Source organism: Diabrotica virgifera, chromosome 1 (genome assembly GCF_917563875.1).
Source record: "Diabrotica virgifera virgifera chromosome 1, PGI_DIABVI_V3a".
Lineage (NCBI taxonomy): Eukaryota > Metazoa > Arthropoda > Insecta > Coleoptera > Chrysomelidae > Diabrotica > Diabrotica virgifera.
The window spans coordinates 225,345,862-225,359,145 of record NC_065443.1 but is presented as its reverse complement, the minus strand read 5'-3'; the positions used below and the strand labels follow the sequence as shown (position 1 = coordinate 225,359,145).

At 33.0% G+C, this 13,284-nt stretch overlaps 1 protein-coding gene across 1 annotated transcript in view; it reads right to left on the bottom strand.

The window, feature by feature from the left end:
* Positions 1 to 13,284, bottom strand: part of LOC126892902 (CUB and peptidase domain-containing protein 1-like) — a 99,776-nt gene that overhangs the window by 41,371 nt on the left and 45,121 nt on the right. The window contains exon 6 of the mRNA XM_050662741.1: positions 7,029 to 7,101. Within this exon, the coding sequence (XP_050518698.1) occupies positions 7,029 to 7,101 (73 nt within the window). The remainder of the gene's footprint in view (positions 1 to 7,028; positions 7,102 to 13,284) is intronic.

The following is a 13,284-nucleotide window of genomic DNA, read 5'->3' as shown; positions in this document are numbered from 1 at the left end:
TAAGAGTATCTTTCCTCATTTGTGAGATTTTGTTTAATGTTAACTTATACTCGTGTGCAAACTTTGTTTTGCAGACATATTTAATTAGGACTGGTGAAATATTTCCATAGATTGGGTTATTTATTTCGTTAAAATATCCAGATGATCAGAGAAATACCCTTTTCGAATGTTAGCAATCAAAAGATTTGTGGCTGTTGTGTTGAACCACGTAGGAACGTAGATTTTTAATCCAGGAAATCCTTCGCTTTTCTGGTCCACGTTTTCCTTCAACTTTTCACTGTATGATGTTTTGGCTGTTTTTATTGTGGTAAACAGCTCTTTTTTTTTTGTAAGTTCTCAACAAAACATCCTGATGAGTAACGTGATTAGGCGAAGTAATAAAGCACTAAAACCTGCTTTACCTCCGAAAAAAAAACGACAAGACGCATCTTAATAATTCTTTTTGAATTCGATTCGTGAATGTGCCAGGAAACTTTGTGACCCATAGCCATGATGTAATTTTGAAAAACTTCATACAAGAAATGCATTCTTAAAGTGCATCTCAAACAGTCAATAAAAAAATTCAGAACTCGTCCATTATCAGCGGAAATGAGTTCAATTTTGTTACTCGGGAGTTTTTGGGGTCGCTGAAAATGAATATGATGTCGTAAGTTAACTCCGGAGTACCTGGTGCCCAAGGTACCTACTGTTTACCTCGTCTTGTGGAGTTTTCGGCAAATTCATTAAAAAATTAGTACAAAATCATTAGTCACGAGATAAACAGTAGGTACCCTGGGCACCAGGTACTCTGAAGATCACTTCCGATGTCATACTCGTCGTCAGCGACACCAAAAACCCACTAGGTAATGATTTTTGACTAATTTTTTAATGAATTTGCCGAAAACTCCAGCAGACGAGGTAAACAGTAGTTACTCTGGGCACCAGACATTCCGAGTAATGATTTCTGACTAATTTTTTAATGAATTTTAACGACGAGATAAACAGTACGTACCCTGGGCACCAGGTACTCGGAAATCACTTACGACGTCATATTCGCTTTCAAAGATCCCAAAAACCCCCCGAGTCACAAAATTGATCTCACTTCCGCCGATAATTGACGAGTTCTGAATTTTTTGATTGTCTGTTTGAGATGTACTTTAAGAATGCATTTTTGTATGCAGTTTTTTAATATTATATCATGGCTAGGGGTCACAAAGTTTCCTGGAGCATTCGCGAATCGAATGCAAAAAAAAATATTATGATCCGTCTTGTCGTTTTTTTCGGAGGTTCAGTACTTTATTGCTTCTACTAGATTGGTATAAGATATTTTTAGGATTAGACAATAAAGCCACATTTCGAAAGCCTCAATTTTCTTGAAGTTGGCGTCTGTGAGGGTCCATAAACATAAATAGATAATGGTAGGGGAGCCCAAGCGGGGATTTTTGAAGTTACTCGAGCGCGTCAGATTAGCATATGGGAGAAACCTGGTACCCTGCAGATGAACTTCTACCATATATTGGCTCTTAACACAGGGGAGTTCGTTAAGGGGGGCCCGAAAAAAAAAATCTATCCTTAAAAATACTCGACATTGTCAGATTAAGATAAGGTAAGTTAAGTACATGCAAAAGAGTGTATATCTCAAAAATCTGACGATTTGAGCAGGGGGTAAGGAAATGGGTGAGTCCCAAATTTTCACAAGAAATAAGCGAATATGTCGCGAAATAAATGACAGATCGAAAAACTAAAAAATATGTGCTCAATATATTTTAAAAATCTATCGAATGATACCAAACACGACTTCCCACGGAGAGGGGTGGGGGGTAAATTTAATATTTTAAATACGAATCCCGCGATATTTCGCGAAATGAACATCAGATCGAAAAACAGTAAAATACACTTATTCGATACTTTTAAAAAATCTATCGAATGGCACCAAACACGACTCCCCAAGGAGGTGGGGTGGGGGTTACTTTAAAATCTTAAATAGAAGCCCCATTTTTTATTGCAGATTTGGATTCCTTACGTAAAAATAAGTAAGTTTTATTCGAAACATTTTTTCGAATTATGGATAGATGGCGTTATAATCGGAAAAAACGATTATTGGAAATGGAAAATTAAATTAAAAAATGGCAAGCGCCCACTAAAATGGAAAATTTTACTTAACTTTTTTTGGTTTTAGGACCTACTCTTCACAACCCAATAGGTCTCCATAACGCTCGAGTGACTGCACATTTAGCATACTTTGCTCCCCTACCATAATAAACTAACGACTAAAGGAATACTGGAAGCAAGAAAAGTAGTGACAAATTTAGAAAACATACTGGCATAACAACATGTACAACGACCTGCGTAATGGACAAGAACCAGTTTGTGATCAATATATTTGTAGGTTTTACTTGATGCAATTCCAGATTCTTCATACCTATCTATTCTATTAGCCTTGCGACATCCAATATTGGATACAGGCCTCCCCTTCGCTCCTCCATCTTTCTCCATCCTGAGCCATGTGCATCCATTTTGAGCCTGCTTGGTGTTTTAGGTCATCTACCCATCTCACCTGTGGTCTTCCTCTCTTTCGTTTATATGTCCATGGTCTCCACTCTGTAATAATTTTATTCCATCTTTCGTTTTTTTGTCTAATCGTATGACCGGCGAATTTCCATTTTAGTTTAGCTGTTTGACGAGTAGCATCTTTATCTTTTGTGATATTTCTTACCCAGGAAATCCTTTTTCTATCTGACAGTCTTACGTTGATCATTTGTCTTTCCATTGCTCTTTGTGTTTTCGCAATTTTGTCCATATTCGCTTTTGTGAACGTCCATGTTTGACCTCCATATATAAGGACCGGAAGAATACATTGGTCGTAGATTTTCGTTTTTAGATATTGAGGGTATTTTTTATTCTTTAATATGAAGCTGAGCTTACCAAACGAGGCCCACGCTAACTTCGTTCGTCTCTTTATTTCTGCTGTTTGGTTGTCTCTATTCAATTTTATTATTTGTCCCAAGTATATGTATTCATTCACTTTCTCTATTTGGTTTTGTTTATCTACGATTCTTAACTCATCTTCTTGATTTGTTATCACTTTTGTTTTGCTGTAATTCATATTTAATCCAAATTTACTGGCTTCTTGGTCTAGTTGTTGTATCATTATTTGTAGTTGTTCCTTGTCTGTAGCGATAAGGACGATATAGTCAGCGTATCTTAGGTGATTTAAGTATTGGTCGTTAATGATGATTCCATATTCATCCCATTGTAATCTCTTGAAAATGTCTTCTAGTGCTTGGTAGAAGAGTTTCGGCGAAATCGTATCTCCCTGTCTAACGCCCCTTTTGATAGGTATGGGGTGTGTATTCTGTTCAAGTTGGATCGTAGTTGTGGCCTTACTGTATATATTAGAGATTAGTTCTGTATACCTGTAATCTACTCTGCTATTGTGTAATGATTGTTTCACTGCCCAGTGTTCTATGGAGTCGAATTCTTCCCATTGTAATCTCTTGAAAATGTCTTCTAGTGCTTGGTTGAAGAGTTTCGGCGAAATCGTATCTCCCTGCCTAACGCCTCTTTTGATAGATATGGGGTGTGTATTCTGTTCAAGTTGGATCGTAGTTGTGGCCTTACTGTATATATTAGAGATTTGTTCTGTATACCTGTAATCTACTTTGCTATTGTGCAGTGATTGTTTCACTGCCCAGTGTTCTATGGAGTCGAATGCCTTTTTAAAATCTATAAATGCCATATATATGGGTATTTGGTATTCATTTATTTTCTCAATAAGTAACTTCATTGTCAGTAGGTGACCACATGTACTGTAGCCTTTTCTGAATCCTGCCTGTTCTTTTGTCTGATAATGCCTGTTGGTTAATATTTTAGTTAACAATTTATACATAACATTAATCAAGGTAATCGGTCTATAAGTTTTCAGATCTTTTTTGTCTCCTTTTTTAAACAATAATAGGGTGATTGCTACATTCCAATTACTGGGTATGTTTCGTGTACTTAGTACTTTTTTTTACTAAAATACTACGTACACGAAAAATACTAAGTACACCTATTAAATACCAGTCATAGGAATATCCCGGTTTAACACCCTCAGCGCCACGGCTAGTTCAAAAAAATTTCGTTCTGGACCAAAATGATTTTTTGAATGAATAGAGTTTTTTATATTATTTTAGGGCGACTGAAGTAATTTTTTTATTAATTCGCAGTTTATTTTCGTATTTTTCAAATGTGTATCATTTTCGATACACTGGCCTAGCATAAAGTTTTTCGAAGACTTTCGCGTAAGGGCCATGTGTATCAAAATAGATACACAACTTGTTTTTAATATATTTTTATTTCTTTTTAAGTTCTGACTGACCAACTTCTTTGCTTAGAACATTAACCATTCTACAAACACGAGTGTTCGCCTATAAAGATACACAATTCGATAAAAACAATAGTGCTGGAAAGTAAAAAACAATTCTACGAACAAAATAGTGTTATTGTGTACGTGTAAAGTACTTTAGTTGTGCTTTTACTGATTTAGTAGACTTTGATTAAGATGTATTATTTCTCAAGTGACGACTCTGACAATTATGGAGACTTTGAACCGGATTTAGATTCAAGCAATGATAGCAACACCGATGACAGTGACCAATGTAATCAGCCGTCAACTTCCAGAAAGCGACACCATTCTTCTCCAGAACCTAATCGGGATGGCCAAAATTCTCAACGGCAGGATGAAGATAATCAGATATATTCAGAAACTGAATGGGCAAAACAAAAGATACAGAATATGTCTTGGCACATGCCCACTCACGATGATCCCCCGGCTATTGAAGTTACAGTACCGTGGTCCGGTATGAAAGAAATTTATACAGGAATTCTAGCAGATGCCGACCCCATAGATTACTTTGAATTATTTGTGACTCCTGACATTATAACGAAGATACAGGGACAGACCAACTTGTATACAACGCAATATATTTTGTCCACAGATATTTCTGATCAATCACGACTACATGGTGGAAACCAGTAACTGTCGAGGAAATACGTTCCTTCTTAGCACTTATTGGTTGGATGGGTTTGGTGAAGCTGCCTTCTATACGAGATTATTGGAAAAGCCATATATTATACAATATACCTTTAGCACGCACAGTGATGGCCAGAAATCGCTTTGAAATTATTCTCAAATTTATACACTTTGCTGATAATGAAACTTCAAACAAAGAAGATAGATTGTATAAAGTTCTCGAAGTTATCGATATGTTTATCAGTAACTGTCAGAAGGTTTTTACCCCGGGAGAGAAAATTTGTGTTGATGAGTCTCTAGTTGCTTGGAGAGGCAGGTTGCTCTTCCGGCAGTATATCCCAAACAAGGTCGCAAAGTATGGCATCAAAATTTTTAAACTTTGTACTGAAAAAGGTTATACATGGAACCTTCTGGTTTATTGCGGCAAATCAAAAAACACTGAATCCGAAGTGTCAGAAAATACAGTTATGATTTTAGTCAAAGATCTCTTGGGCGGTGGTAGAACATTATATACTGACAGTTATTATACCAGTATACCTCTGGCTTATCGACTGAGGAAGAACAACATCCATTTGGTGGGGACAATTAGAGCAAATAGGAAATACATGCCAAAAGACGTGATGTGTTCCAAACCAAGACGAGGAGATTTCTCAGCCAAACAAACAGATGACGGGATTGTTGTTTTGAAATGGCGTGATAAGAGAGATGTTCGAATGTTGTCAACAAAGTCCTCGGCCTTGAAAGCGCTCCCTAATGAAAGTCGAACGGGACGAACTATTCAGAAACCAATATGTATTTTTGACTATAACAATGGTAAGTCGTCCATTGATGTTAGTGATCAAATGGCTACGTATTCCTCTGCATTACGGCGGTTCACGAAATGGTACAGAAAACTTATGTTCGAAATTATTTGGGGGACGAGTTTGGTTAATGCTCATTTCCTGTATAACCAGAACACTATCCGATAAGAAGCTTACTATAACGGAATTTCGTGAACATGTTCTAACTTCAATGCTTGTAAAATGTTCTACACAAAACGTCACTATTGCTGGCCCATCTGGAACCATAAAACAATATGTGCATCATCTAGTGACAAATGTCCAAAATGGCAAGAAAATCAGAGGGCGTTGTTCGGAGTGTTACAAGAAATACGGAAGAAAAGGAGTAAAAAATGCCGAAGGAAAAATTGTGAGAGCATCTCAAGTAAACACCAAATGTTCTGTGTGTGACATCATTATTTGTAAAAAATGTTATAATGCAACGCACTAAATATCAAATCAATTTTTTCTAGTTTCATACATATTATATCTTTATTTTTATTTTAAGAATTTGTATATTTTTGTTCTTTCTTTCAGAATAAATATAATTTTTATAACACATTTGAGTATAAAAATAAAAATAATAATAATATCTAAATATTAACTGATTATTGCAAAAATGGGTTCAAATAGTTATGTACTGCAATAAAATTTTTCATATGAATTTCTAGTTACATACAACCTATCTTTCATGTCTAAGGCCAAACCCAGTTATACCAGGAAATTGGCTTAGGCCATAACATTATTCTCTACATATAAAAACTGAAGAAACTGTGTTCTTTTAGGAGACACAACAGATCGAACACAACGAACTATGTGTATATTTTTCGGTACACAGCGTTGAGGACAGTGTGTATCTAAAAGGATACACTGGCGCTGAGGGTGTAAGGAATAGAAATTTGAGGTCTCGAAACTTTTCTACTCGCCACCAACATGATCGTTTATTTATTAGAATATGACGGTTATTATTTTGCTTGGCACGAAGGCTAGTCCATTAAGCGGGTTAGACTGTATTTGAATACATTTTCTGAATTCTTCATAAGAAAAGTGTGTTCTTTATAAAGATCATTATAATATGTTGTGCATATTTCCATATCTATACCTAGTTTGACAAAAATTTAATTCATAAGAACAATTTAAAATTTAATGTCTATAACAATTCTAGGAATAAATTTCATAATAATAATAATTATTATGAAAGTGAATTATTCACTTACCTTCAACAATAAACAGTGCAAATACAAAACATAAAGCTGATAAGATTCTCATGATTAGATGAAATGTTGTATATCACAGAGCATAATCACTAATAGAACAAAGTGTTGGTTATTCCACAATTTATTAAAAATTAATCATAATCAGATTACAGTTTTATATCATATCAATTAAAAGTGATATCGGTATCTTTATGACTACCTGGAATAATTGAAATAAGAGATTTCCTCCCGAATCAAGTGTTTATAATAGTAACAATTTACGTATTATTTTTTAAATATTACGTAATAATAGTTTAGAAGATTAAGAGAGCTTTTCTGTTGCCACAATTTACAAGGAACAAAATAATGCAATACAATAATACAAGAGAGTAAATTATTAAATTGTTTTTCTGGTACTGCTGGCACAGAGGTGTCTTGTAAAATGCCACTATTTAATGCTTATTGGTATCTTCTGGGTAAATATCTTTCCAAAAGTCGGTAATCTTCAGAAAATATTTATCGCCTACGATCTAGTACCTAACAGTCATGCTAAATGTGGTTGCTTTTTCAGGAGCTTTCTAACGGGCAATTACTTATGGCATATTTTATTTCATCATCATCATCACACGCTTGACAAACCTTTTTGCGCCTTAGTTTGTTCCAGGGTTTTTCTCCATTCTAGTCTTTTTCCAACAATGAGGCCGGAAGACATCAAGCGCATTCAGCACAAATGGTTTCAGGATGCTCAAGATCGGATGCAATAGAATTATCTACGGGAGGCCTATGTTCTGTGGTGGACTCAAAACGGCTGATGATGATGATGAATCGATGTCTGGCTTTCTTTCTTAATTTTTTAAAGTTTAATAGGTTATTTTCTATTTGTTGTATATATCTCAGCATCAGTCTTTCTCTTGCTTTTCTCTCCATTTTAATGAATCCTAAGATATCTGAATACTAGTCCAGAGAAATATGGATTTTCTCAGGACACTCAAAGATCCAGGTAGCTTACTACTTTTTTAGTTATTGTAGACCTATATCAAGAAAACCTACGTGTTTCCTGCCTAAAGTTCGCGTCCGTTTTTTAATTATTAAGGATTTAGTGCAAAAAACGCAATTTTTTTGATTTTTTGCACCCATTCAAACACTAAATACTAGACATAAAATTACAAAACTAAATTTTTTAGAACATTAAAAAACCTTCTAAATGCCGCTTTTTGAAAGTTAAAAAGTTAATTTGTTGCTACGCAAATTGCAAAACAAATGAATATCGTTATTTATTAATAACTTTTACTAAAACTACCTTCGAACTTTAGTGTTTCAACCAAAGTTGGGTATTGAGGTACTTAACAGACCCTTAAAATTTGAGACCGATCTATTAATTAGTTTAAAAGTTATTCTATTTGTTTATCCCAGAGACCTTTATTTGGCAATAACATGTGAAAAATCTTTTTGTAAGATAACCACGGAATTCGCTAGAGGACCTAATTCTAAGCAAAGACCATAATTTTTTTGAAAACTCAATACTTTTTGAGTTATTCGTGGTTGAAAATTGCCATTTTCATTTCAACATAACACCTTTTCGAACAGTTTTTTTCCAATATTTAAAAAATATGCATCTAACTAAAAAAATTATATTAAACATTTTTGTAGGTGATAAAAAACAAAGACACAGTTGCCTTCATAAAGCTTCCAGTTATATTACAAAAAGAGATATGGTAGGTGAAAAGAGTTTGTTTTTTTGCTACATGCTCAAATTGGTGTATTTAACTTGAAATAACAGAGAAACGGTTGATTTTATGTGTATAATGCTACAATACCTTTTGTAGTGCTTGAAAAGACCTTTAAAATTAGCAATATTAAAGGTAAATTACATTTAAACTAAGCGAGATATCTTGCAAACAAAATTGATAACTAATGTATTATAAGAAAAAATGAGAAATAATTTTAACCCCCATCTACCAGAATGTAAATGCATCATTTTCCATCTACATTACCTTTTATTATAGTGTTATTTCTATGTCCAAAAAGTTGAACGAGTTTAAAATGAAAGGTTTTTGAAAAAAATAAGATCACATTATACAGCACATGTTTAAATTTTCTTAAAAATCTTCCATTTTATCCATGTAACTTGAAAATGATAACAGATACAGTAATGAAAAACAAAAACGAAATTTTTGTCTAAAAAAGCTCTACATTTTTGTGTTTTATCTTTTTTTGTATCTCTATTTTCGAGTTACATGGAGAAAAAAAAAATTTTAAGAAAACTTAAAAATGCGCTCTATAATTTGATCTTAGTTTTTTCAAAAATCCTTTATGTTAAGCCAGTCTTACTCTTTGAACGTAGAAATAACACTATAATAAAAAGTATTTTAAAAGGAAAACGATGTATATAAATTCTGATGGATGAGCGGTTAAATAAAATTCTCATTTTTTCTTAAAATGCATTAGTCATCAATTTTTAAGCAGCATATCTCGCTTAGTTTGAGTGTAATCGACATTTAATAATGCTCATTTTAAAGCCCTTTTCAAGCACTACAAAAGGTTTTAGTACCACTATACACCTAAAATCAACCATTTCTCTGTTATTTCAAGTTGAATACATCGATTTGAGCATGCACCAAAAAACAAACTTTTCTCACCTACCATATCCCTTTTTGTGTTATAACTAGAAGATTTACGAAGGAATTAATCTCTTTGTTTTTTTATGAGCTTCAAAAATATTTTATATAGTTTTTTTGTTAGATGCATAGTTTTTAAGTTATTCGCAAAAATCCGTCCGAAAGGGTATCATTTTTTAATGAAAATGGCCAATTTTCAACCACCAATAACTCAAAAAGTATCGAGTTTTCAAAAAATAATTATGGAACAGTTTTTGCTTAGAATTACATTCCTCTTTCGTGGCTATTTTATCCAAAAAAAATTTCACCCCCGAGAAGGGGTGAGAACCTCCCCCAAGAGAAAAGCGCACATCGGCATAGGGTAGACTCTGTTTTTTGAGCTATTTCCTACATACTCTGAAAATATCAAGTAAATTGATGTAATACGATGGAATTCGGAGCCAAATACCCTCATTGACTGCCCTAATTTCAAACTGATACAATTTCTGTATCTCCGGATCTACTCAATGGATTTTGATCTTTATTTTTTTAATTTGTATGTAATTTCTACGTACATTACAAATATGCAATTTTGTTTAAAATTAATTAATTAATAAACAGGCTAATTTGTTTAAAGAATTCTTGAGAAAATATTTTTTTACAAAAATTTATTTTTTTAATCATATTATCATTATTGATCATAGAAAAAGTTAAAGCTCACTTTAATAAATAAATTATTTTATTAGATAATTATTATTTATGATAGATAGTTTATTTATTAAAGTATATATTAACTTTTTTTATGATTAATAATGATAGTATGATTAAAAACATGAAGTTTTGGGAAAAAATCTATTTTTCAAAAATTTTTTAAACAAGTTAGATTGTTTATTAATTAATAAGCGTCTAGACAGATTGCATATTTGTAATGTAGAGAAAAATTACATACAAATTAAAAAAGAAAGATTAAAATATATTCAGTAAATCCCGAGATATAGAAAATTATAGTAGTTTAAAGTTGCCCTTTTTTAGTTTGTGAACTCGTGCATTTGACGGTTCAAAGCACCTCTCTCACTTACTACGACTAGTCACTAATTGAACTACATCTTTATAAATTCGTGTAGAATACCTGCTTTTCGAATATGTAGAATAATTTTTTTACGGACAATATTTTTAAAGTTTTTCTTAATGTTTATAAAATACAAAATTTCAAAAAATTGGCTTTAGGATTTTTGACTATATTAGATAATTTTTTATCTTTTTTAGTACATTTTGATAGTATCAATTTTCCACTTTCATTTTAGGTCTGGATCCCGCGTATGAAGAAAAAGTTGATTAATAGCAAGCTGAAAATTTGTTAATAGCTTAAGGGTGTCTAGTCGGACAAACTTTGATATATGGAATTACTGGAACAGGGAAAGTTTTAATTGTGGAACAGGTTAAAAATTTGGAACGGTCAGACCACGAAAACGGCACATGTGTTTTGTCCAACAGAACAGACTTAAACTCTCCGAACAGAGATTAAACTCTCATGCAAAAAATCAGACTGCTATTTATCACCAAATGGGCGTTTTAATGAGCGGAACATGTAGAATATGTCAAATGACAGGTGATAAATAGCAGTCTGATTTTTGCATAAGAGTTTAATCTCTGTTTAATCTCGGAGAGTTTAAGTCTGTTCTGTCGGACAAAATAAATGTGCCGTTTTCGTGGTCTGACCGTTCCACATTTTTAACCTGTTCCACAATTAAAACTGCATCTGTTCCAGTGTTCCCATATATCAAAGTTTATCCGACTAGACACCCTTAAGCTATTAACAAATTTTCAGCTTGCTATTAATCAACTTTTTTTTCATACGCGGGATCCAGACCTATTTGGCATAGGTAGACCTGTCCTATCTCCATTATTTTTTTTCTTATGTTATTGCAAAATAAAGGTCTCAGGGATAAACAAATAGAATAACTTTTAAACTAACTAATGGATCGCGGTACAATTTTAAGTGGTTTGTTAAGTACCCCAATACTTAACTTTGGGCGAAACACTAAAGTTCTAAGGTAGTTTTAGTAAAAGTTATTGACATATAACGATTTTCACTTATTTTGCAGTTTGCGTAGCAACAAATTAACTTTTTAACTTTAAAAAATCAGCATTTTGATGGTTTTTCAATGCTCTAAAAAATTTAATTTTGTAATTTTATGTCAACTATTTAGCTTTTGAATGGGATGCAAAAAGTCGAAAAAATCGCGGTTTTTACACTAAATTATTAATAGTTAAAAAACGGACGCGAATTCGAGGCAGGAAAGAGTAAAAATGTAGTCACCTACCTGGATATTTGAGTGTCCCGAACATGGTCTATTTGTAGTTTATTTCCCTGTAGTGTACTGCTGTATGTTCTCTATATCCGTTCAAGTTGTGTATGCTTTGCTAAATTGCATTTTCTTTCGCGCCTTTGTAAAATATATGTCACAATATTTTTCTGTCAAAAATGGCTTATGTTTTTGTGAGTACTGGTCTTAGAAAGGTTTTGTATATTTTGCATTTTGTTTCTCTTGCTACGTTATCTGACCTTAGTTGCATAATTAAGCCATGGTAACATTTTATTGCCAATTCTCTTCACCTACTTTACAAAGGCGTTACAGAAGTAACTGGGGATCCTAAATATGTAAAAAAATTTACCTTTAAAATGTTGTATTTCTCCTCTTCTTGACATTTTGATTATGTCGACATCATCTGCAAATGCATATTTGTACACTTTTATTATTCACTCTTCCTTGAATAATGACTGTTGCGTCTGTTATTATTTTTTCGAGCATGATGTTGAACATAATGCATGATAGGAAGTCTCTTTTACGTAGTGCCTTTTTCACATATCTTTTATTTCTATTAATCAGTTTTGTGTATTTTTTTTCTTTTAGAGCTACTTATCTCTACTCTTATTAATATTAATTTTCGGTTTATATTGTCATATTATACGCTTTTGAAGTTTGAAGAGATGACGTGTGTGCATGTTATATTTACTTATTTTTTAAAGATTCTCTCGTAGAACAAATATCTGGTCAATTGTTGACTTCTATCTGCAGAAGCCACATTAGTGTAGCTGTTTTACAACATGCGGTCTAAGCCTACCAAAAATAATATCGGACCCTATTTTGTATGCTGCGTTGCTAAGCGTGATTCCATCGTAGTTTCCACTTTGTAACTGGCTTCATTTTTTATGTACCTATAGACCGGGCAGTATCGTCGCCCCAGTTAGCGAAATTATTCCGATTCGATTTTTTTGCACAAACTTACTCAAAAAGAGGTCCTTATAACATATCCACAGGGTGCCGTGCGGTGCCGTGCGGTGCCGTGGTCTAAAAATTGTTTAAACAATTTTTTTTAAACAAATTCACAAAAATAATTTTTTCATTTCGAACAAATTTTTTTTTTACATAAATTGGCTTATTCTGAGCAATAAAGGTCTCTTGTCATTTTTTTTCTAAAATTGATTAGTGTCGAGTTATATGCGATTAAAAATTTTTGAAAAATACGAAAATGGCCATTTTCAAGGCTTAATAACTCGATTAAACATTATTATTATGGAATTCAAAAAGTCACCAAATCAAGGTTCAAATCCCTTCTTCAACGTCCTGAAGATATATGTGTCATTATTTTATTAGAAAGCTGTTATTTTTAATTAT